Below are 23018 nucleotides of genomic sequence, written 5' to 3'. Positions count from 1 at the left end.
TAGCTATCTTATCTGTATGTGAAGACAAACAGCAAGGGTCTTTTCTTCCTTGGATGGAATTCTGAGGTGTGTGCTTGCTTTATTTGCGACTGTTGGCGGCTTCTCTCAGGAGCATCTCTGGGCGGCTCAAGTGGTGACTGAGACCTCCGGGCGGTTCCCTCCCCACCCTGTATCTTGCACACGCGTTTAACACTGACCTCGGGCTTCCTTGAGAGCTCAGTTGGTAAAGAATCCGCCTGCAATTTGATCCCTGGGTCAGGAAGATCCCCTGGAGGAGGGATAGGCTACAACTCCAGGATTCTTGGGCTTCCCTGGTGGCTCAGTGGTAAAGAATCCGCCTGCAATGCCAGAGACCGGGGTTCGATCCCTGGGTTGGGAAGGTCCCCTGGAGAAGGGAAAGGCTACCCACTCCAGTCTTTTGGCCTGGAGAATTCCATGGACTGTATAGAACATGGGGTCACAAAGAGTTGGACGCGACTGAGTGGCTTTCACTTTCACTTTGGCAGCAACAAGTCTGAGATTTTGGAATAAAGATACTATTTTACCTTGCATTATGCCAATGCTTTCCCCTCCCCCAACTTTGAGAAGATCCTCCCATGATACCTCATCGGTTTCAGTGACTTCTGTTGCCACGTCACAGGCTTTCCCATGCCTGCTCTGCTGGCCCCTGGCCCCCTGGCTCCCTGGCTCCCTGGCAAGCCGGGCCCTCCCCCGCTGCCGGGACAATAGGTAAGGATGGGAGGGACCTGGGGACTGAGGCCCAGCAGTGGAAGCGGCTGGATGTTTCTCCCATGTCCGGCCCTGTCTTCAGGCCTCAGGACCTGGGAGGGGCCGGCTTCCTTCACCCCATTCGGGCACCCAGACCCCGCCCCCTGTTCGAGGTCCAGCCAGGATGGAGGGCGGGCCGTGGCGCAGCAGCTGCCAGGACAGGCGCTTCCTCTCCTGCGGTTTGGGCCTGGAAACGCAGGCCAGGAGCTGCTCACGGTGGTCCCGCAACCACGGGGCAGAGAACTCGCCGAGAATGGAACCAACGATAAGGAAACAGCCTCGGGATGGACGCGAGCCCCTGGCCTTTGGTCACATCACTTGAATAATTGGATTAGGCCTCCCTTGAAGCCAGTGCTGCTTCTCAGTTACACGGAACAAAACATTCCCATTGTTTAAACCAGTGTGAGTTTCAAGCAGCCATTTCTAGTGGATTACGTGAAAACTGCCAGGGCTTGGACTCTGCGCCTGACGATGAGCTGGCCCGGTTGACCAGCCGGTGACGAGGATGCCTGGTGACAATGCCGCGTCGGCTGACGGCCTGGGTGGCTCAGCCGGACCGAGCCGCCCCCGTCACCAGCCTCCTTGCCCACCTGGTGAACCTGCTCCCAGTAAGGGGGAGTGCTCCCCCACCTCTCTTGCTGACTCAACCAGACTGGATGCACTCATTCCTCTGGGTCAGACTCCAGCTCCGGGCGCCCCTTGCAGCCTGCTTTCTTCACCCAGAGGCTGCAGAGAGTAAATAACAACAATAACACACACACACACAGAGTCTTGATGGGTCAGCTACAAATTCCCGCTGTCGCCTCGTGACCACTCTCCGCTCCTGGCATCTGTGGCGCCGTCGGGGCCTTGCCCACACGCCTTCATCGACGAGAGACCGACGCACGCAGCAGCCCACTCACTGGTGGTTGGCCAGCGGCCCGCCTGGGACCGCCTGCGGGGCTGTGCCCGGAAAATGCCCCGGTTCACGGACCTCAAGTGGAGGGCTGAGCGCTCTCTGTGGCTCCTGCTGCTGCGAGCAAGGTACCAACCGACGAAGAGCCAAGACTGAAGGACGGGGCCCCTCGCAGCGAGCCTTGCCCGATCTCCCCAAAACCGCCAACCGGCTTCACGAGACAAATTCCAGTGGTCGCCTCCGTTTTCACTCTAAAGCACTAGTAACACACACTGGGAACTTCACTCCTGAGCGTGCCCGAAGAAGCGATGCAGAGGCCGGCTCCAGGCTCTTGCTTCTCTGCACTTTTCTCCCCTCATCGCAGACTTCACGTGAACGAAGCATGACCAGTAATTCCTTCTCTTTGGATCCTCAGGGTATTCTTCAAGCATGGGCACCTGGTCTGAGGGAATGGTCACATGCAGTCAGAGGAGTGTCTGGGAAACACTTCGCGTCTGGTCTGGCACCACTGGGCCTGGACGCCCCCAGAGTACGCGGGGGAGCTGAGCACACGGGAGCGGGGTGCGAGGGGTGGGCGGGGCTGCAGCCTCGGGGGACCCGCGCCGGCGCCGCCTCTAGGAACGAGGCGCTGGGGCCACGTCTTTGTCCTGGGGTCGTGACCTCTATGAAGCTTCTTAAACGGAGGACAGAGATGGGCCCACCGAGCCTTAACCATGATTTAAATCTGACCGGACAGAACTGAAGCCCAGAAGTCCGGAGTCCCGGAAGCCTGGGAAAATGCCCAGGGAGCCAAGCGGGGAAGCCCAGGGAATTGCAGAAAGGCCACAGTTTCAGGGCAGTGGGTGGGGGAATAAAGCAGTATTTTCCGAGTTGGTATCTGTTACGGATTGACTAAAACTGTGATTGAAATCCCTGGGGATTCGGTGGTAATTAATTCTAGGAACGGTTCAGTCACTCAGTCGAGCCCAGCTCTTTGCAATCCCATGGACTGCAGCTCGCCAGGGCTCCCTGTCCATCACCAACTCCCGGAGCTTGCTCAAACTCATGTCCACTGAGTTGGAGATGCCATCCAACCATCTCATCCTCTGTCGTCCCCTTCTCCTCCCGCCCTCAATCTTTCCCAGCATCAGGGTCTTTTCTAATGAGTAGGTTCTTCTCATCAGGTGGCCAAAGTATTGGAGTTTCAGCTTCAGCATCAGTCCTTCCAATGAATATTCAGGACTGATTTCCTTTAGGACTGACTAGTTTGATCTCCTTGCTGTCCAAGGGGCTCTCAAGAGTCTTCTCCAACACCACAGTTCAAAAGCATCAATTCTTCAGCGCTCAGCCTTCATTATGGCCTAACTCTCACGTCCATACATGACTCCTGGAAAAACATAGATTTGACTAGATGGACCTTTGTCAGCACTCATGTCTGTGCTTTGTAATATGCTGTCTGCGTTGGTCATAGCTTTTCTTCTAAGGAGTAAGCATCTTTTAATTTCATGGTTGGCAGTCACCATCTGCAGTGATTTTGGAGCCCAAAAAATAAAGTCTGTCATTGTTTCCACTGTTTCCCCATCTGTTTGCCATGAAGTGATGGGACCGGATGCCATGATCTTAGTTTTTTGAATGTTGAGTTTTAACAGCTTTTTCACTCTCCTCTTTCACTTTCATCAAGAGCCTCTTTAGCTCCTCTTCGCTTTCTGCCATAAGGGTGGTGTCATCTGCATATCTGAGGTTATTGATAGTTCATGTCTGTGTTAAATTTCATGCATCCAAACAACATGGAAAGGGGATGAAGATGAGCTCTGATATTTGAACACTGAGGATAAACCTGCAGAACCTCGAAGACGGAGGCAGAGGCCATGCGGCCGGGCTCTCCAGGGTCTCCCTCCGCCTGGGAAGGTCTGCCTGGCAGCTCCCTGCCCTTCAGACGGGGCTCTGCACCCGAGACACTTAGGGACATCACCGCGTTTCAATAAAATAAAAGTTGGTGATGAGCCCATTTAGGAAATTTTATTTTTGATTTGTAAACAGTTCTCACGTCGGGCCTTGCTCTCGACCAGCTGGGGCCTCCAGGTGTGCGGAGTGTCCAACATGCACAGTAAGCGCGAGTCTAGGTCTGGAACCTCCTGCCCACACCCAGGGGCCCTTGTTACCCCAGTGACTTGTATTTCAGCAGTTTTCTTCTCATAACTCGGATCCCCAACCTGGAAAATCCTCAGTTTGTAGTTAAGCACTTAGAGTCCATATAATTCATAACCATGAAGGCAGAGAAAACCCTAAGACCGCCCAACTGCATGTAGCTTTTGGGGAGCAGCACTCCTGGGCTTTCAGAGGCTAACAAGGGATCAAGCACCCTGACACACCAGTCAGACCCACGGCCGGCCCCGGACGGGCCAGCGGGCGTCTGCCGCTCTGCTTTTGCTGAAATGTCAGTCGTTCCCCTGCTTGCGGTCCAGCACTGCTGGTCCACGGAGGACCGGCTGGCACTAGGCTGGGGACAGGTGTGGAGGCTCCCCCGGATGCCCGCCAGCGCGTGCAGGACCCAAGGGAGAGACAGTGCCGTGTCACACGTGTGGGAGGCTCCCCGCGTGTCATGTACACATGTGTGTACGTGTGTGTGTGTGTGTGTATGGGCAAACATGTAGATGTACGTATGTGTGTATTCCTACCACATTACACCCTCTGCCCTCATGGGCATCTCAGTCTAGCGGGAAGGACAAGCATGCACACAGGTAATTATAATGAACGTGTGGGTCTAAACCCCACAGATTTTCTCTGTCACAGAAAGCAGACGCTCTCAGGAAGCAGCAGAAACTCTCAGGAAGCGGAAAGGGAGCCTGACGCTGTGGGTGGGAATGTAAACTCGTGCAGCTTCTGTGGAGAAGAGAGTGAAGCCACCTCAGAAAACTGAAAATAGAGCTACCACATGCCCCCGAGCGCCCCTCCTGGGCATGTATTCCAGGGAAAGCCATACTTGGAAAAGACACATGCACCCTGTCCACGGCGGCATCATTCACAGTGGCCAAGACATGGAAGAAGCCTCGGCGTGCGCCGGCAGACGGCCGCAGACAGACGTGGTGCACACACACAACGGACCATTACTCAGCCACAGACGAGAATGAAGCAGCGAACAATAAACTGCTCTGGTTGGGGTGGATATATACAAACAAGTGTCAGTGTGACTCTGAACAACAGGGACAACTGTTTAGAGAACATAAAGGGAAAATGTGCAAAAGGCAAAACATGCCATGATATATTTGGGAATAAATCTAATAATAAATGCACACTGTCCACAGAAGAAAAGATTTCAACTGGGCTGAAGATACAGAAGGAGATCCAATGAAACGCAAACAGATGCCAAGGCATTAATTCTTCCAAGACTGCCTGGGGAAGTGCAGTAAGAGTGCTTCCAACCAAACCCTCAGTGAGACCTTGAAACACGGAAGGTATCCTAAGACTCATGTGAAAGTACTGATGCTTAAGAATAAGTAAGACAATCCTAAAAAAATGACGACAGAAGACTTCCCCTACAGATAACACAAGCTGCTATGCACTAGTGCCCTTGTGGAGGGAATGACATGTAGTAACTGACAATCTTCTCAACAATCTTATGAGGTGGGTGTAATTATTAACCCATTTTCAAGACAGGGAAACCTAGGCAAAAAAAGTAAGCTGATTTGTTGGACGTGGAAGTGGCAGAGCTGGGATCTGAACCTGGGCCCTGGGGCTCCGGAGTCCCTGCCTCCAAGCATCATACCCTGTGACTCATCTTGGCACAGGAAGCTGATGGTCAGGAAAGAATACAAAGTCCCAGGCAGATTCACGTACAGATGGAAAATCTGATTGTTGACAAAGCCGCATTTCCAGTAAATAGGGGAAGAATATCTCGGTCCATAAATGGTTCCAATAACTGGGTATATTTTTGGAAATGAGTTAAGATCCCTGTACCAGTTCTAGGGTTGCTGTAACAAGTGACCACAAACGTAGCAGCCTGAAACAACACAAGCCCACCACCTCCCAGTTCCAGGAGAAGGCTGAGGGGCTCCTGGCTCCTCTGCTCTGGTCTCGTGAGGCAGAAAGGTGAGGGCCAGACTCTCCCCTGGAGGCACGCTGTCAGCTGGTGGACAGCGTCCAGTTCCCCGCAGAGCGACACCCCCGAGCCTGCTGGGTGTCACCTGGGCCCTCGCTCCCGCCCTGCACCGCTCTGAGCCTCTCTGGCCCCACCTCGATCACTGTCTTCTGCCTCCAGCCAGAGGGGGCCTCTGCCCTTGATGTAGCCACGTGCTTAGACTGAGCTCACTGCCTGCGTGATCTGAGATACCGGCCCTGCTTCACAGCCACCGATTCTTAACTTCAGCGACCTCGGCAGACTCTCCTCTGCCATGTGATGTATATATTCACAAAGTCCACAGGTGAGAGAATGGACCTCTCCTTGGGGGAACATTCTATTATAATCCTTATACCATAGGGTATATGACAATAAATTTGAAGTGGATTAAAGAATCAAAATGCATAAAACAAAACTCTCAATAGTAATGGCACAAAATAAAAGAGAATATATTTTATAATCCTGGGGGAGTGAGGACCTTCCTTAGCAAGCTTAGAAATCATAAAGGAAAAAAATAGAAGATAATGTTCTCAAAAATTAAAATATTGGATAAAGAGATTAAAGATAAGCAACTAGGAGAAAGCCCTTGCAACATATTTAACAAATCATTAATAGACAGAGTTCATAAGAAAATGAATTTCTATAGATCAAATTAGAAAATCAAGTCAATAGAAGAGATTAGCAATAATGTGATCGAGTAATTCACAGACATGTAAATACAGATGGTCCCTGACTGATGACGGGACGACTTATAATTTTCCGACATTACAGCGGCGGGAAGGTGATGCACACCCAGTGGAAACCGTGCTTTGGATGTTGATCTTTCCCAGGGCTGCTGCAATGCTGGGCAGCGGCTCCCGGTTAGTCATGTGATCATGAGGGGAAACGACCAACACTCTTGTAACCTCTGTGTCCCAACAAACCATTCTGAAAGAATTTCACTTTCAGGGCAGTATTCAATAAATTGCATGAGATATTCAACACTGTTATAAACTAGGCTTTGTGTTAGATGATTTTACCCAACTGTAGGCTGACAGAAGTGGGTTTGGTGTATTAGATGAATTGTCAGCTTAGAGCATTGCCAACTTTGATGGTTCATCACGATGCAACCTCATCATAAGCCAAGGGAGCTCTGTGGTGGATTTCCGCTTCTAGTAATAACTCTCTACCAAGCCTGCTTCAGGCTATCAGGGAACCAGGCGGGCAGGGAAGGGTTACGGGGCCAACCCAGAGAGGAGAGAAATGCAGAGAACTGGGGACATTTGGACAGGGGCCTCTGCCAATTCTAGGTTGGCCGGTCAGAGGTTAAGAAGTTGAGTAGATCTTTCAACAGCCTCACAAAGAAGCCAGGGAGACATAAACCGCATCCAGGGCTCACCGCAGGGAAGGGCTTGGTAAGACCCATGCTTCTGGGTGGAGCCCCTTGGGCTACACCCTAGGAGTGGGGGTGAGCTGGACACAGACCACCCCTCTGCAGACGGAGGCCCACCTAAGTGGACTACGGATGTTCAAGAAGGCAAGGGCACCGCCTGCCTACCGAGAAGCGAGTGTGAGCTCTCTCCAGAGAAAACGACCACCTTCGGACTCCAGTTAGTCCTATCAAGGTCTGTATAAAATATCTGGTGAAATAACAACAATGTGAATTCCACGTAATGGTTATCAGACCTAGCCTTTAAAAGAACCAAAATAAATATGTTCAACAAAGTTAGGAAAAGAGTGGTGAACTTCAGCCTAGAATAGGAAACTAAAAAAAGGATCTAAGTAGAAATTCTAGCTCTGGAATTTACAACCATTAAAATTAAGAATGAGTGTAACAGGTTAGACACAGCTAAGGAGAGACTCAGTGAAGAAGAAGTTAGATTAAAAAAAACAAGCAGAATCAATACAGAACATAGGAAATACAGTTAGAAGGTCAGGAGTATACCTATTTATATGTATATATAAAATTATAGTCTCAAACAGAGAAGAGAAAACTAGGCAGAAGTTAAAATAGAAATTCTGATACTACAGTCACCAAGGAAAGTACATCCATAAATAACTGAAAATCTTCCTGCCAAAGAATCTTTAAGCCCAGAGAGCTTAATCTACCAAACATTTCAGGATGAAGCAATTATTAGTATTACACAAATTCTTCCAGAAAACAGATAAAGAGGGAACACTCCAGTTTGTCTTATGAGACCAGCAAACTTTGATACCAACATCTAATAAGATCATCACAATGAAAGAAAATTGTAGGATAATGTCATTCATAAGCATAGATGTAAAAATTCTAAGCAAAATATTAGTGAACCAAAATCCAGCAAAAGGTAAAAAGGAATAAGTCTTCATGATCAAATGAGGCTTATTTAGAAATGCAACACGGATTTAACATTAGAAAATCTATGAAGTGCACTGCACTAGTAGAATAAAGGACAAAATTCATATAATTTTTTTTATCTCAAAAGATGGAAGAGAGGCATGTAAGAAACATCCATTTATAATTTTAAAAAGAAAAAGAGACTTTTGGTAAGGATAGAAAGAAATTCCCTAAATGTGATAAAGGAAGTCTATGCAAAAGTCAATTGTCTCAGAAAGACAATTGAGAAAGACTGTGAGAAAATAAATTTTAAAAATAATGTCATTTAAAATAGCATCATAACATGTCAAATTGCTATTATTGTTGTTTAGTCGCTGAGTCATGTCTGACTTTTTTTGACCCCCTGGACTGTACCCGCCAGGCTCCTCTGTCCATGGGATTCTCCAGGCAAGAACACTGGAGTGGGTTGCCATTTCCTCCTCCAGGGGAACTTTCCAACTCAGGGACTGAACCCGAGTCTCCTGCATTGCAGGCAAATTCTTCACTGCTTGAGCCACCAGATAAGCCCAATTCTGTACAGAAATCCAAAAGGTGATTCACACGAGCAGTATGTGCAAGCAGTCTTTTCAACTCCTGAATTTTCCTCTGCATTAAAAAAGAAAATCACCTTTCTTTATTCCTCATTTAGATCGACATACATCTAATGTCTCTGAAATGCCTCTGCTTTGTCATTTGTTCGACAACAAATGCTTCAATTGCTTCTACCTCAAAACAGCCCTTCCTTAACAGGAAAGGAGATCTTTTCTGGCTGGACCACAGTGGAAAAGGAACTGCAAGTGAGGCTTAGACTGTTTGACGCTCTTTTCTGAATGTGACGAGCACAATAAAGTCATCAAACACTTATCTCTTCTGACCATGCTGACTCACTCTCTTTTACCATCTCTGTGTTTATCTCTGCTTTTTCTTCCTCAGTTCCATGAATTCAGGGCTTAGTAACTGCCAGTGAAGTATGCCTTGACAGGATAGGGCCCAGGAACGCAGCCTTCTTACTTTCCTGGGAGACGATACTCCATCACCCAGGCTAACGCTTGATCACTGTCCTTGTCCACCAATTCTATAAGGTAGGACACAGCCAAAGTTGGTTTTTAGCCTTTGTTCCAGCTTTTTTGAGAGACCCTTAGACAGCAAGATCAAACAAGTGAATGCTAAAGGAAATCAACCCTGAATATTCATTGGAAGGACTGAAGCTGAAGCTCCAATCCTTTGGCCACCTGATGCCAAGAGCCGACTCATTGTAAAAGACCCTGATGCTGGGAAAGATTGAGGGCAGGAAGAGATGGGGACGACAGAGGATGAGATGGTTGGATGGCATCACTCACTCAATGGACATGAGTTTGAGCAAGCTCCGGTAGTTGGTGATGGACAGGGAGGCCTAGTGTGCTGTGGTTCATGGGGTCAGAAAGAGTCGGCCATGACTGAGAGACTGAAGAAGAACAACAATTATTTATTCATTTGGATCCATTATTTTTGGATTTTAAAAACTAATTTTAAAAAAGACTAAAATTAAAGACAAAACTACCTTAAAAAAAAGAAATCAAACCGAAAGAAGTGAGAACGCATGATCACATCCCATCTCCACGGGCGGCAGGGAATGAGACCCAGCCCCAGGGGCTCAGCCTGGCTTTGAGCCTGGCAGCGCGGGTCAGAGTTCAGAGCCCGTGTGCCCCGCGGCTGGACCCCAGCTTCACCCTCTGTCACTTCAGCGGCGCAGAGGACGCTTCCCAGAGCAGCTGTGGTGATGCAGGGGGCACGGCGCTTTGGGACGTCAGCGGAGCACGAGATTGAAACCACACAGCCGGCACACGGGGACCCGCCCCCCACCCCTCGAGAGCAGTCCAACACAGAGCGACTCTCAGGAGAGCAGGGATGGAGCCCAGAGCCCACTCCCCACCAGAGTCCCTCTGAGTTACCACGAAAGTGGCTCTGTGATCACTGTGTATGGTCCCAGTGGTGGTTTTGGGTACAAGTGGGCTGACTTGCTTTGCCACGAAAATCGACTAGAATTACGACTTACAAGGCACGGTTTCATGAAATGCACGCTTCAAGTGTTTTTCAGAAAACAGGGGCAAGAATTCAAACTGCATTGAGACTAAGATGTGGCCAAAGTTAAATGTGGTTCTGTCTCTCATAACAACTTAGATTTTACAACAATGTATCATACCAGCTGTCTCTTGGGAACAAAGGAATCAGCCTGAATTTTGTAAATAAACTGTGGTTATTAAAGCTACTTGAAAGAAGCCAGAGTAATAACCATTAAACACGAAAAGTCAGTAAAAGTCTTTGAATGGTATTTCTGTTGCAATTATTATTCCCGTTTTCATAATGTGCTTAGGGATAAAACACGGTTTTGAGCTGTTGGGACTTTTGAATAGATTGCACGGCAGATCCACAGCAGCCAAGACTGTGAAGTTTTAAAATCCATTATGGAAAATGGAAATTAAAAGCTTGAAAATCTGTAAAAGACAGAACTGGTCTTCCTTTTGATAAATGTCACGATTATTGCTTAACTGATTCTCTGTCTGCATCACGTCTCTGTCCGGGAGGCCGCCCGTGACCACAGGTTCGCAGGTCGCCCCTGGTGCTGACGGAGGGGTTTAAGTGCCAGCCAGTGACGGCTTTACGTGCGTGGACGCCGGTCCTCCTGACGCGCACCTTCTCCCTCCCGGGTCTCTGGGCCCTGTGGGAGGCCCACACATTCTTCAGGAATAAACGATAATGTGGTAACGGTGCGACAGCAGAAGGAGCTGGATTCAGCTCTTGTCATCTCTCTCACTTTACCTTCTGCTGCTGGAGGGATCTCTCTAAGGACACAATCATATGACACTAAGCAGTTAAAGAAAAAACTCCTCTGTGGCTGAAAACTGCCTTCTGACCAGTGACTGAGCCCCGACCGAGATCCCAGGACCGGGCACCACGGTCCCAGCAGAGCACAGGGCAGACAAACAGCCGGCGGAGACACAGGTTTGCGGCTTCACTGCTTCTCAACAGATGGAACGAGAGTAGCTGATGTCCTGGTCTCTCCTCCTCACCGATGGGACCCTCGGCCAGGAGGCTCCCCGCCGCCCCCGGGCACCCGGAACCTGTTCTCCGCACGTCCCCTCATCCTCACCAGTGTCCTTCTTTCTGCGGATGCCCACCTCATGGGCCCCTCTCCTGGGTGAAGAGTTGGAACCACACACGCTCCATCCATGTTCCCTGGCTCCTGACGTGTTCCACACACATCCTGCCGCAATGTCCACACGGACCCTGTGGGAAGGTGTGGCCACTGACCTTCTGGGAGCCTGATGTCTGGGCCAGTTAGGGCCTGGACAAGTCCCGTGACCCGTCGTGAGCGAGGTGGGCCCTCCCCCGCAGGCCGTGCTCATCCTGAAGCCTCCCCCAGCCCTTCCCCCTGGGCCTCGCCGGGGGCCTTGGGACCCCCTCTGTTCCCTCCCCAGATGCACATGATCAGCCCCGAGACTGGCCACTAGACTCAGCAGGTTCCATCCTGGATGAACAGATGAGTCTGGGCCTTGCCTGCTGTGAGGCTGGGACTGAACCGTGGACCGTGCCCAGCGCTTCACGACACACTTCAGGACGATCTACGCACAGTCTAGACATCGGGGCCTGGACACACCAGAGAGGAACGAGACTGGCCAGCTGCCGAAACACGCCAGCCAGAGAATCGGTGAGGCCTCCGGGGCAGCCTGGGGTCTGAGCTGAGGGCCTGGCTGCAGGCTCCGGAGGCCCTGCAGGGGAGCAAGTGCCAGGCCCTGCCCAGGGGGAGCCTCCCCCGCGGTCGGGGAGACGGCGGGCAGGGCCAGGGTGGCAACCTCCCGCCTCATGGACCTGAGCCTCGCAGCCCCTCAGGAGGAAAAGCACATCCTCAAACCCCAGCCTGGAGCTGCACCCCACACCGCCTCCGCTCGCCTGCACCGGGAGCCCCTCGAGGGCGGGGGGGACCCGCCCCTCCAGGCTTCTTCTCGGTTCCCGTCGCAGGCCAGCACCTCACACTGCCCAGGAGTGACGCGTGCAGGAAAGAAAGGATGATCCTCTGTGGAAAGCACAGCATTGCATCTTACTGATTAGATCTCCACGTACTAGTTCTCACTGATTTATTTAAAAGAATCTTCTGGGAAACTGAGTGATCCAGGTGATCAAAGCTGTTCACACGTTTGAGACTGAAAATGCCCGATTCAAAGCAGGGGCTTTGTTACACGTATGGTGTTGTCTATATTATGTATTAGGTCCAAGGCTGACATTGTGTAGTGCCCCTGTGATAAACAGATCCTGGCTTGGCACAGTGTTAAGAACACTGGTAAAATTTTAGACTATTTCTTTTCTCCCTTCTTTTCCATAATTTACTGAATTACTTTGGCAAAGGCTTGCAGATTGAATGAGACACCGTTGCTCCCGGAAAGGACACTTGGTTTCACACACAGGCTGAGCCTGAGTGACGTCCAGCACAGATCCAGTCACAGTGCGGTCAACACGGTGGACGATGACACCGGGGTGGGCGGCCCGCCTCCGTCACGGGAGGTCACGGGCTCGCCGAGGACTCCATCTCCTCACACAGTGAGGAGGTCTGCTCAGAGCCCCGGCCTCCCCTCCACCACTGGAGTTCTGGGACGCTCGCTCAGATCTTATCGGGAATCGGATATTACTAACTCCTGGCGTGGAGAGGAGCGATGCGTTTTAAAATTTCTCTCCTGTTGTTGTTCGGTCGCTCAGTCGCGTCCAGCTCTCTGCGACCCCGTGGACGGCAGCACACCAGGCAGCCTTGTCCTTCACTCTCCCCCGGAGCTTGCTCACATTCACGTCCATTGAGTCGGTGATGCCATCCAACCATCTCATCCTCTGTCACCCCCTTCTCCTTCTGCCCTCAACCTTCCGCAGCATGAGGTTCTTCTCTAATGTGTCAGCTCTTTGCATCAGGTGGTCAAAGTACCTTTGTACTTTGTCAGCAAAGTGGTGTCTCTGCTTTTTAACATGCTATCTAGATTTGTCATAGCTTTTCTTCCAAGTAGCAAGCATCTTTTAATTTCATAGCTGTAGTCACTGTCCAAAGTGATTTTGGAGCCCAAGAAAATAGTCTGTCACTGTTTCCACTTTTTTCACATCTATTTGCCATGAAGTGATGGGACTGGATGCCATGATCTTAGTTTTTTGAATGCTGAGTTTTAAGTCAGCTTTTTCACTCTCCTCTTTCACCTGATGTCATCAAGAAGCTTTGTAGTTCCTCTTCGTTTTCTGCCGTTAAAGTGGTTATCATCTGCATATCTGAGGCTGTTGCTATTTCTACTGGAAATCTTGATTCCAGCTTGTTACTTCCCTATTTATGCGTTAAAGGAAAGATATGTCTCTGTCCACTCCAGCATTCTTGCCTGGGAAATTCCATGGACAGAGGAGCCTGGCTGGCTACAGTCCACGGGGTTGCAAAGAGTCGGACACAACTTAGCAACTAAGCAACAGCAACCTGTCTCTGTAAGGCTGGCTCAGAGAGGAAACTGGCCTTTTCTAGTTACACTGGTGTTATCCTGATGCCACTTAAGGGGCAAATTAACCCTCTGCAGCCATGGGTTCCCGGGCACTCAGGGACCGACCTGCTGAGGGAAAGGAGCTGGAGTAGAGGCCGATGCCGGCGAGGCGGGTGGGGGCGGCTGGGGTGCCAGCCATCGAGACCCAAGGAGGAGCAGCTTTCTGTGTTTAAGTAAAAACACACCTTTTAGAATGCCTCATTCAGCTTTTTTGTTTTTATAGAATTAAAACACACGAATTTTTTTTAAATGAAAAACAGAAACAGTTTAAAAATCTTTTTAAGGCAAGATAAAAAAGGTTGCCCAGGAAATTATCCTTTGTAATTCTGCCAGTTTCAGTTTTGATTCTTTATGCAGCTAGTATCAGGATAATAATATTTGGTTGAAAAGAGAAGAGAAGAAAAGTTTCAAGAGGCTGTTCTGCACACATTTTGGTTGATTGGCTGATGTCAGGTTGACTACTGTTATTTTGCAATTGCTTTGACAGATGCAAAACAGGAAATCGCAAACAATTTTGACACTTTAAATACCCTTAAACACCCTCAGTGAGCACACACATCATGAGACCCTGAAGACTGTAAGTGACGACACTTCTAATTATTTTTGACTACTGCTATTAGTGTCACGAAAGGAAAGGTCAGATTCAGATAAAACAGAAGTTAAATCAGATTAAACATAGATGAACTGAAGAAGCGCCACGATTTGCTCTTCAGTTCTACTGAAACAACTGCTAAGCTACACCCTAGGATCTTGTGGAAAGAACCCAGCATTTCGTGGCTGCAAAGATTATGAAATATTCAGCTTTACCCAGGGGTATTTCCTGACGTTTCTTTGGTAAACTGGAGCCTAACAGAAGATATCAGGAATTAGTGGAAGAAACAGTCTAGAAGCCTATTGTCACTACGAAGATGAAAGCAACTTTGATGATCAAAAAGAAGTCAATAAAATAAGACTGAAGTGGTTCCTGAACCCTTCCCTATTGTTCATCCGGGATTTCTTAATTTCCCTACTCTCCATCTATTATGGGGTTTTCTGTGTGAAGTCCTGCCATGAATTAGAGTGATGTCAACAGAGTTTTACCTTGAGTCATATTTTATCACAAACTGGAGGAGGCCCGGTCCTTCAGGGAACACGCTTCCTGCTCTTAAGAAGCTTGTCATCTTCTCCTAGTTCCAGACATCCCAGCTGGCCGGGGTGGGGGCCCAGCTGACCTCAGTGACGGCGGGACCTGGGCCAGCCCCCGGAAGGCCGTGCTGCCCCACGGGTGGTGTTTTTACCTGCGGCCACGTTGGCTCTGCTCTCCGACCACAGGGAGTCAACCACTCCCTGGTCCCAGGTGTCTGGGGTGGTGGTTTTCTTCCCCTGCCATCCTTAATAAACTTTCCCTGTCATTGCTATATCGATTTTTAAACTAGAAATGCTGTAACTTAAAACTGTCCTGACAGGAGCAAAGGTTTGGAATTCAGATCAACCAGGGTGTGACCCCACCCCCCGACCCGGTACTGTTTTGCGGCTGGGTGACCTTGGGCATGTCACTGAGCCTCTGTGAGCTGTAGTGCACCAGTTGGGAAACGGGAGTGTAGTGCTGGCCTTAAATGGTGATTATCAGGATAAATGAACCAATTCGTGTAACGCTTCTTGTGCAGTGTCTCTCATCTTGTAGGCCTTGGGTAAATACAGTTACAACTCATTTTTCATCCTAGAATCATATTTTGTGATCCTATTGCCTGTCCAGCATGGACCCCATACAAGACATATCCTACACTGACATAACACAGACGTCCATGACACGCCCACAATACACATGATGCAGGGTGAACATTAGACAAGGTGGGGGCATTCGGGAGGCCAAGTCCATTCAGCAAGTACTGACACCACCACGCAGCATCAACCATTCATGCCTGCCACTTTGTGCAGCCCCCTGCCTCGGGGTCACGCTCCCCCTGGCGGCTCAGTGGTAAACAATCCAGCTGCCAGTGCAGGAGACGAGGGTCCGACTGCAGGGTGGGGAAGGTCCCCTGGAGAGGGAAATGGCTACACACTCCAGGGTTCTCGCCTGGGAAATCCCAGGGACAGAGGAGCCAGAGGACAGTCCGTGGGGCAGCAAGAGTCGGACACGACTGAGCACAGGACCTGGGGGTCCTGTTTGCCAACAACTCCAGAGGTGATGCAAGTCTGCCCATTTGCCTTAGGTCAGGGCTGCTCTTCACAGGGTCAAGATGACCGACCCGACATTCCTGTGCTGAACGGACTGCGGGAACAGCAGCGCGTAAGTGTCTGCCCACACCCAGGGCGGGTTCTGTCCCACAGGTGGGCAGTGCTGAGAAGGACATCAGCAAAGCTGCAGGTTAAGGCCCAGGGCCATGCATTTGTAAATAGTTTCATTAGGACTCGTGATATGTATTGATACTCTGTGTACTTTTTAGTTTAAAATTAGTAAAATTTAAAAGACTTGGACGAAAAAGACACTTTCATTTGAAAATAAAATAGGTCATTAGCTATTGTCGTAGCTGAATCATCCTGGTTATATTAGGTCTGTTTCATGAACATAATGGAAGAAAGGAGAAAATTAAAATTCAAGAGAAGGCGTGATTCATGTCTCTAAGTACGACGGTGTCCCTTTTTCCTAACAAGCAGATCCCGTCGGCTACACCCCCAACACGCGCCTCCCCTCCGCAGGGTCCAGGTTGCCCTCCCTCGGGTAATACCATCCCCGCCAGGCGGGCCCTCATTGGTCCAGGCCAGTTTGGCCCCTCTGTCCTCTCACCAGGGATTGGATGGTTTCAGCTGAGCATGTGACCTGCTCTGGCCAATGAGATGAAAAGGATGGTCTTGCCGCGGGCGGGGGCGGTTGCTCCCGGGAAAGGCGCCCCGGCTGCTCAGAACAGGACCCCCAGACATGAGCAGTCCCCTCTGCCTCTGGGTGTCGCCAGGTCTGCTCAGGATGCTGGGAACTGTGGCTGCCCTCAAGCTGGTTTAGGATGAAACCAGCACAGGACGCAGAGACGCGGGAATGAGGGAGCGGAGCCGGCGCAGGGCTTCCACCCGCAGGCGGTGGGTGACAGACCCCGTGGCTGACCACGTGCTGCAGGGCCCGAGCGTTCTGCCCCTCGAGGCCGCTGCATCCCTGCGGACACAGGACGACCGCCATCCCCAAGCCCCTGGGCCTGGAGAAAGTCACCAAGCGAAGCGGCCGTGTGGGCAGTACCTGCTCCTGTGACTCCAGCTCCTTCTGCTGTAGCTTCTTCTCTGTGGATCGCACTTGTCTCGAGCGGTTTTCCAGTTCTTCCTGTAAAGCCTGAAACGGTGTAAGACAAATAGAAAAATATTAAAAATTAGCACCCTTCAGGAAGGAGCTTAACTGGTGTCAAAATGGCCTCAGATCTCAAGTCTATTACAGTCATTCCAAACAGTTCAGGCAGAAAAAAGCCCAGCCTTTCAGTATTGCGCCCAGATGTTTCCTACTTTAGCAATAACTAGTGTTAAAAATTCCAAACTTACAAAACAGACACACTAGCAGGTGTCGATTCATCTTATAAAAATATCTCCTCTGTTCCCAGCACAGATGCACAAGCATGTGATAAAGCGTGAAACGGCTGCTAACTGAAGTGGTTCGGCCAGTACACCTGTGAGGCGCCCTTACACTCTGAGCACTGCGGTGGCCGCGGGGACTGAAATACGGGACCAGCATGGCGCTTTTCAACATGGTGCCATGGTGATCTGAGTAAGTTACGGTGACCTTAAAGGCATTTCTTTATTAAGCCACTGAGGATAGCACTGAATTTGAGGAACCCGTAAGAAGCAGACAGAGGGGAACTCTCCCAGTTGCCAAGTAGCCGTTCAGGTTCCTCTGGGGGAACCCAGGAATGACAAGGTTCAATAAAGAACACTGTATCAACTACTATTTTAAGTAAAGAGGTGAAATAGAAGAGAAACAGGATCCATTCGAACAATCCCACGTGATGACAGATACAATCCACGGGGAATGACAGTGAGCAGAGCACAAGGGATGGGGCAGGAAGATGCTGAATGAATTCTCAAAATAAAATTCACTCAGGGAAGACGCCCGGGTTTCTGCTCCAGGTTAAGAGCTGTGTAGGTCCTTCAGATGAAGCAGTGAAAGAAAACAGGTGAAACAACTCCCTGCTCTCACCAGCTTCCATTACACCGGGGGACAGACAATATGCAGTGAGTATGTAATATATGTAGCACAGAAGGAAAACAGTGCATCGAAGGGGGTTCTGGAGTGGGTCGTGTGAGAGGCGGTCACAGAGGAACCCGCAGGAAGAACCTTCCAGGCAGGGGGCCCGCACACGATGGGGGTCACATCACATCAGCTCCGTGAAGCCACAGAGGGTAGCTGAGGACTCTAGGTTTTGTTCAAGGTAGACAGGGGCTCCTGGAGGGTTATGAGGTTCGCTTCAGCTGATGCAAAGATTTGACTGAAGAGGGGTCCGGGCAAAGCAGAGAAGCAGGGTCCAGGCCACTGAGACACACAGGGAAGGTCCAGGGGACTGGACCAGGGCGGTGTCAGGGCCCCAATCCACTTGAGGACATGGGTCACCGCCCTGAGACGTGGGTGCAGAGTGAAAAATAAAGAGACGATAACTCTGGGGTTGAGGCTGGAGCAGGAGGGAGGTGAGGGAGGGAGTGGCATTGAGGGGGGGTCCAGGGCTCAGCCTGGGGTGGAGGAGCGGGATGCATGGCCCACGTCCTGAGGTGCTGGGGCGGGGAAGAGCCGCGGTCTGGGCAACCGAGTCAGTTCGTGTCCAGTAACAATCCCATCAGTGCAACTCCAGTCTTCTTTCCACGGAGACACAGCCCCTGGTTCTTGGCCTTTCTCTGGCATTCTAGGTTCACTGGAGCATCTGGTGAACACTGTGTGGTCATTCCCCACGTGGAAAAAAGTGCTTATCATGTGCCTCTAGTTTCAGGGGGGGTCCACATGTTGTCTGAAGCCTGTCCATGGATGAACCCCAGGCTAAGAACCTCTATTTAAAAGAGAATAAGGAAAAAAAAAAAAGAGAGAATAAGGGGGACTTCCCTGGTGGTGCAGTAGTTAAGAATCCGCCAGCCAATGCAGGGTTCGTGGGTTCGATCCCTGGCCGGAGGGATGCCATGCGCCGTGGGACAACTACCGGTGCACCGCAGCTGCTAGAGCCCGTGCCCTGCAGCGAGAGCCCGAGCCGGCAACGGAGAGCAGCCCCTGTCTCCACACCCGGAGAAAGCCCGCGCGCAGCAGTGAGGACCCGGCACGGCCAAAGATAGATAAACACAAGTTTAAAAAAGAGTGTAATGGTTTGACTGAGGAGAGAATGAGGACAGAAGCTTTAGGGGGTTTTTGACATTATACTGGAATATAAAATGCACCCTTCAGCCAAGCCTGACAATGAGCTTCAAACTCTATTTTTGTTTATATTAATGATTGTATTATTGTGGGCTGTTTCCAGAAGGATGAATGCAGTTGTCCTTATGCTTTTTGACCAGGTAGCAATTTTTTTCTTTTGATAGTTTTGTACCAGTGCATAGGATCTTGTTGGCATCTCTTACGGCCTAATCGAGGAGCGAAGTGAACACGGGGCTGGGAAGAGACCACCGTGCTTTCTGCCCAGCTCTCTCCTGCTCTCCATCCTCACACCACAGTCAGAGTGACCCCATGCCTCAAAATCCAATCATGCTGTCCCCCTGCTGCAACACTCAGACAGCACCGCAGCACCCCCGAGATGTGGCTGAGACTCCCGAACAAGCGTGGGTCTCAGGGACCCGGGTCTCCAGGCTCTGACCACCCTGGGCCGAGGGAGCCCCTGTGTCCTGCAGATTTTGTGGCCACGATCAGTGACCACATGCCACCGTTGACTGCATGGACTTTATTTTTCAGCCTCCTGGCAATCCTGTGCAGAAGGCACTCTCTCACCCACGTTGGGGAGGATGGAACTGAGGCCCAGAGAGGGGAGAAGGCCTCCTTGGGTCCATCCATGGGCCAGAAGTAAGGCGCCAGGCTGGGATTGCCCATGCTGACCAACCTCGAGTTCAGCGATCGCGCGTCTCCCCACGGCTCTGCTCCCTCCTCCCCTGTCTTGTCTCCTTTGCCTGGAAGCCGCTCTGTTCTTGGTGTAACCTCACTGACCTGTCCAAGGAGCAAAGCCTGGACACTGTGGGGCTGTGATCCGTCTGGGATTCAAGGCACTCTGTCTCTGTGTCTGTGAGACACACAGCACCGGCCCATGCACGCCGGCACCGGGCCCATGCTTGGGCAGGAGCTAACACACATCTCAACTATTTCCCTAAGGAAATTACTTCAACCATGGGGTCTTCCAACTGTCCTCAACACGGCACAGTAACTGAAAGGTCATCAAGTTTCTCAAGATGCAGAACGTACATCTTCCAAAGTTCTCTCTCTGTACACATACCTGATACATGTATACACGTAGGACACTATTATGTGTAATGACATATTGTCTGGTTTCTGCCACGATAAAAAACGACACTCCTTTGTTCCTTTTTTTGTTTGTTGAGATGTGCATCTCCTCTGCCTTTTAGACAGAAAACTGTCAGCCCCGCAGTCTCACCTCCACCCTGCCCTTCCCCAGCAGAGCCCCGGGCACGGCCCCCTAGAATGTCCCTGTCCCCACCCGTCTCTCACCCTTTCCTCCTTCCTCCTGCCCCCACCCTCCACGAGGGAGCAGGCGGAACCAGCAGTGCCAGGGCACGGGGGCAGAGCCTCCTTGACAAAAGTTAAAGGTGCTGTGGGGCCTTCCTGGGGGGCCCTGACGGGGAGAGGCCTGGGCAGGGGGCGGGGCCTGGCTTGGGGGCGGGGTCTGAGCGGGGGGAGGGGCCTGATCAGGGGCGGGGCCTGAGCAGGGGGAGGGATCTGAGTGGGGGGTTCTGGGAGGGAGGGTTCTGGGGGGGAGGGGGCCTGGGCAGGGGGAGGGGCTCCAGGGCTCAGGCCCACGCAGACGAGGATGCGCTGGTGGGGAATCATGAAAGGAGCGGAGGTCAAAGCCTGACCCTGCGTGACGCCCACACTAGGAGCAGGCAGAGGGTGAGGAGGCCAGAGGCCAGGCGGGGCTCCCGGTGCTGGAGGTGACCGAGGAGGAAAGGAGTCCAGGGGGTCTGACCAGAGAGTCCCCGCGAGGACAGGGGATGGCGCCAGACCTGCCCTTTCTCCGCCTTCACACAGCGAAGAAGAGATTGCTAACCCACCGTGTCTCAGCAATGCTATGAAAACAGAAGGGAAGTTACATTTGCTTTTCAAAGGGCACCGCTTTCAGTTTGCTTATAGTTAACTAAAGGGTTCACGTGATCTTTCTAGGGCTAATCAGAGCAAGCAATACGGCTAGAAATTCTTTTTATTACCTAATAAAAATCAGTTAAAAAAACTGAAGAGTGACTGAGTAATATTCTACTTTCCAAAAAGTTAAAATGCATCAGATGAAAGGAAAAGGACAGTTTATACTGACCGCTGTTCCTGATCTCATATTCTAAAATATTATTAGGTCAAGAGCTGTTCACCCGCCAGAATGGACGCAGGCCTCTCTGAGTGTGACAACTACCGAGTAAGCACTAGCAGGGACCTTTCTTCTCAACTGTGGCGTCTTCACTGGAAAGCCTTACAGTCTGACATTTGACACACACCTACAAATACAACTTTTACTTCATTCCTGAGAAAAGCCCAAGATCATCAAAGCATGGAATGTCCAACACTGGGTCAAAAACCTAAAACAGTCCCACTTGAACAGCCTTGCTGCATGTTCTGCAGACGTGCCCCTCACCTCTGCTGGGTGCACTGGCCTCGTGACTGAAGGGCAGCTCTCCCAGCGAGACCTGTGTCTAGACGCCAGGTGACGGGGCTGGCAGCGGGCACCACCCATGGCCGACTCTCCCAGAGATCTGTGTGGACTGCAGACAAAGAATGGCCTTTTCCAGAAGAAAAGCCTGCAGCTCTATGGGAACAACAAGGGCAGATCACACTCTGCGAAAGGGAGCGGGCGACAGGATAATCTGATTTGTTTGTTTAAAATATGAAAATAGAGCACATTAGAGTGTAAAAGGGCCACAGGTCACGGATCCTCAGGGCAGCGAGAAGCCAGGCAGCTCATGTTCCTGGAGGAGGCACCTGTCAGGGTCTCAGGGCTTTGCTGTTCATTTAGGGGGAGTAACGAGGACTAGAGTCAATGCTATTTTCATAAAACTTATAAACAGGCTTCAAAGTCAGCTACTCAACTTCAGCCTCACATTAAGGGCTTCTGTGGTCTTCCTGAAAACCCAAGTGTCCCTCCTAATTCTAAGTCAGTTAAACAAACATGAAATGATGGCAGATACACGCTTTTTAATAATGGACACATGAAATGCAAGTCCATTTGAATTAGAAGTGGCTAAAAAGTTATGTAATAAAGGAAAAACTCACTGGAAAGGAGGGATTCTGGGCTGTGGGGACACAAAAGCCACAATCCCAGGGTCCCCAGGGTGAAGGGTGTTCCAGAAGCGCGCAGACTCAGATTAGCACAGGTCTTTGGAGAGGTTTCTGACCTTGGCTTTAGGCAGACTCCACCGGGTCCTCATCCGGAGTGGGGTGGGGTGGGCATCCAGCGGCGACCAAGCTGCAGCCTCACTGCCCTGGCCCAGAAGGCTGGCCCCTCCTAGCCACAAACCAGTCTCTCACCCCAGGACGCCTGGCCCGCAGGCTGTCACCAGACAATACGATCCCAAACTCCCCACGCTCCCGTCTTTACCGAGACCCTGGGCTGTGAGAAACGTGGAAATAGCCACCGGCAAACGGAGGCGGAACCAGAAACACAGATGTCACCCTGCTCCTGAGTCCCACAGGCCGTGCCCCGCTTCCCAGGAGCGCGCAAGCCGGTTCTCACTCCCGGAGACTCAGCGTGTCCCGAGCACCTTCTGCCTCATTCCGTGCATTCCGTCTCTGCAAACGTCGGTGCCGGGCACGTCTCCCAGGCATGCCGACAGTCGAGGGGCGAGGCTGACGGGCTCCCCCACGAGGTCCGGCTCACAGAACGCGTTCTCTGGGGGCCGCACCTTTGAGTGGCACAGCGTCCTCCCGTTTACAGGGACTGGAGACCGTGGGGGACGGTCCGTCTGTTAAATATACAGCTGGGGACTGGGTTAAGTCAGCGGTGGGGAATCGCGGAGCTGGGCGAGACGCGGAGGGGGCCTCGCCAGCAGCAACTCCGCGCCGCGAGGAGATGAGCACGGAGAAACGCAGAGCGTTGGCAGGACGGCTGGCGCAGGAGAGGTCAGCCCTGCAAACCGAAGCCAGGCGGCGGGGTGCCGCTCGCTGGTCTCCCTACGCTGTGTCTGTTTGAGTCTCCATAATAAAGAGAAAAAGGAACGTCTAAAGCTTTTTCTACTTAAGACACATAAAGTCAC

General features: G+C 51.1%; 1 protein-coding gene across 4 annotated transcripts in view; it reads right to left on the bottom strand.

Moving 5' to 3' along the window:
* The window catches only part of CEP112 (centrosomal protein 112), a 299121-nt gene that overhangs the window by 7730 nt on the left and 268373 nt on the right, over positions 1-23018 (bottom strand). For all 4 annotated transcript variants that reach the window (XM_043443432.1, XM_043443639.1, XM_043443510.1 and 1 more), the window contains one exon: positions 16840-16929. In XM_043443432.1, coding sequence (XP_043299367.1) covers positions 16840-16929 — 90 coding nt within the window. The remainder of the gene's footprint in view (positions 1-16839; positions 16930-23018) is intronic.

The sequence above is a fragment of the Cervus canadensis genome, chromosome 1 (assembly GCF_019320065.1).
Source record: "Cervus canadensis isolate Bull #8, Minnesota chromosome 1, ASM1932006v1, whole genome shotgun sequence".
NCBI lineage: Eukaryota > Metazoa > Chordata > Mammalia > Artiodactyla > Cervidae > Cervus > Cervus canadensis.
Note: the sequence above shows the minus strand (reverse complement) of the source record. Positions and strands in the feature narration are given on the sequence as shown.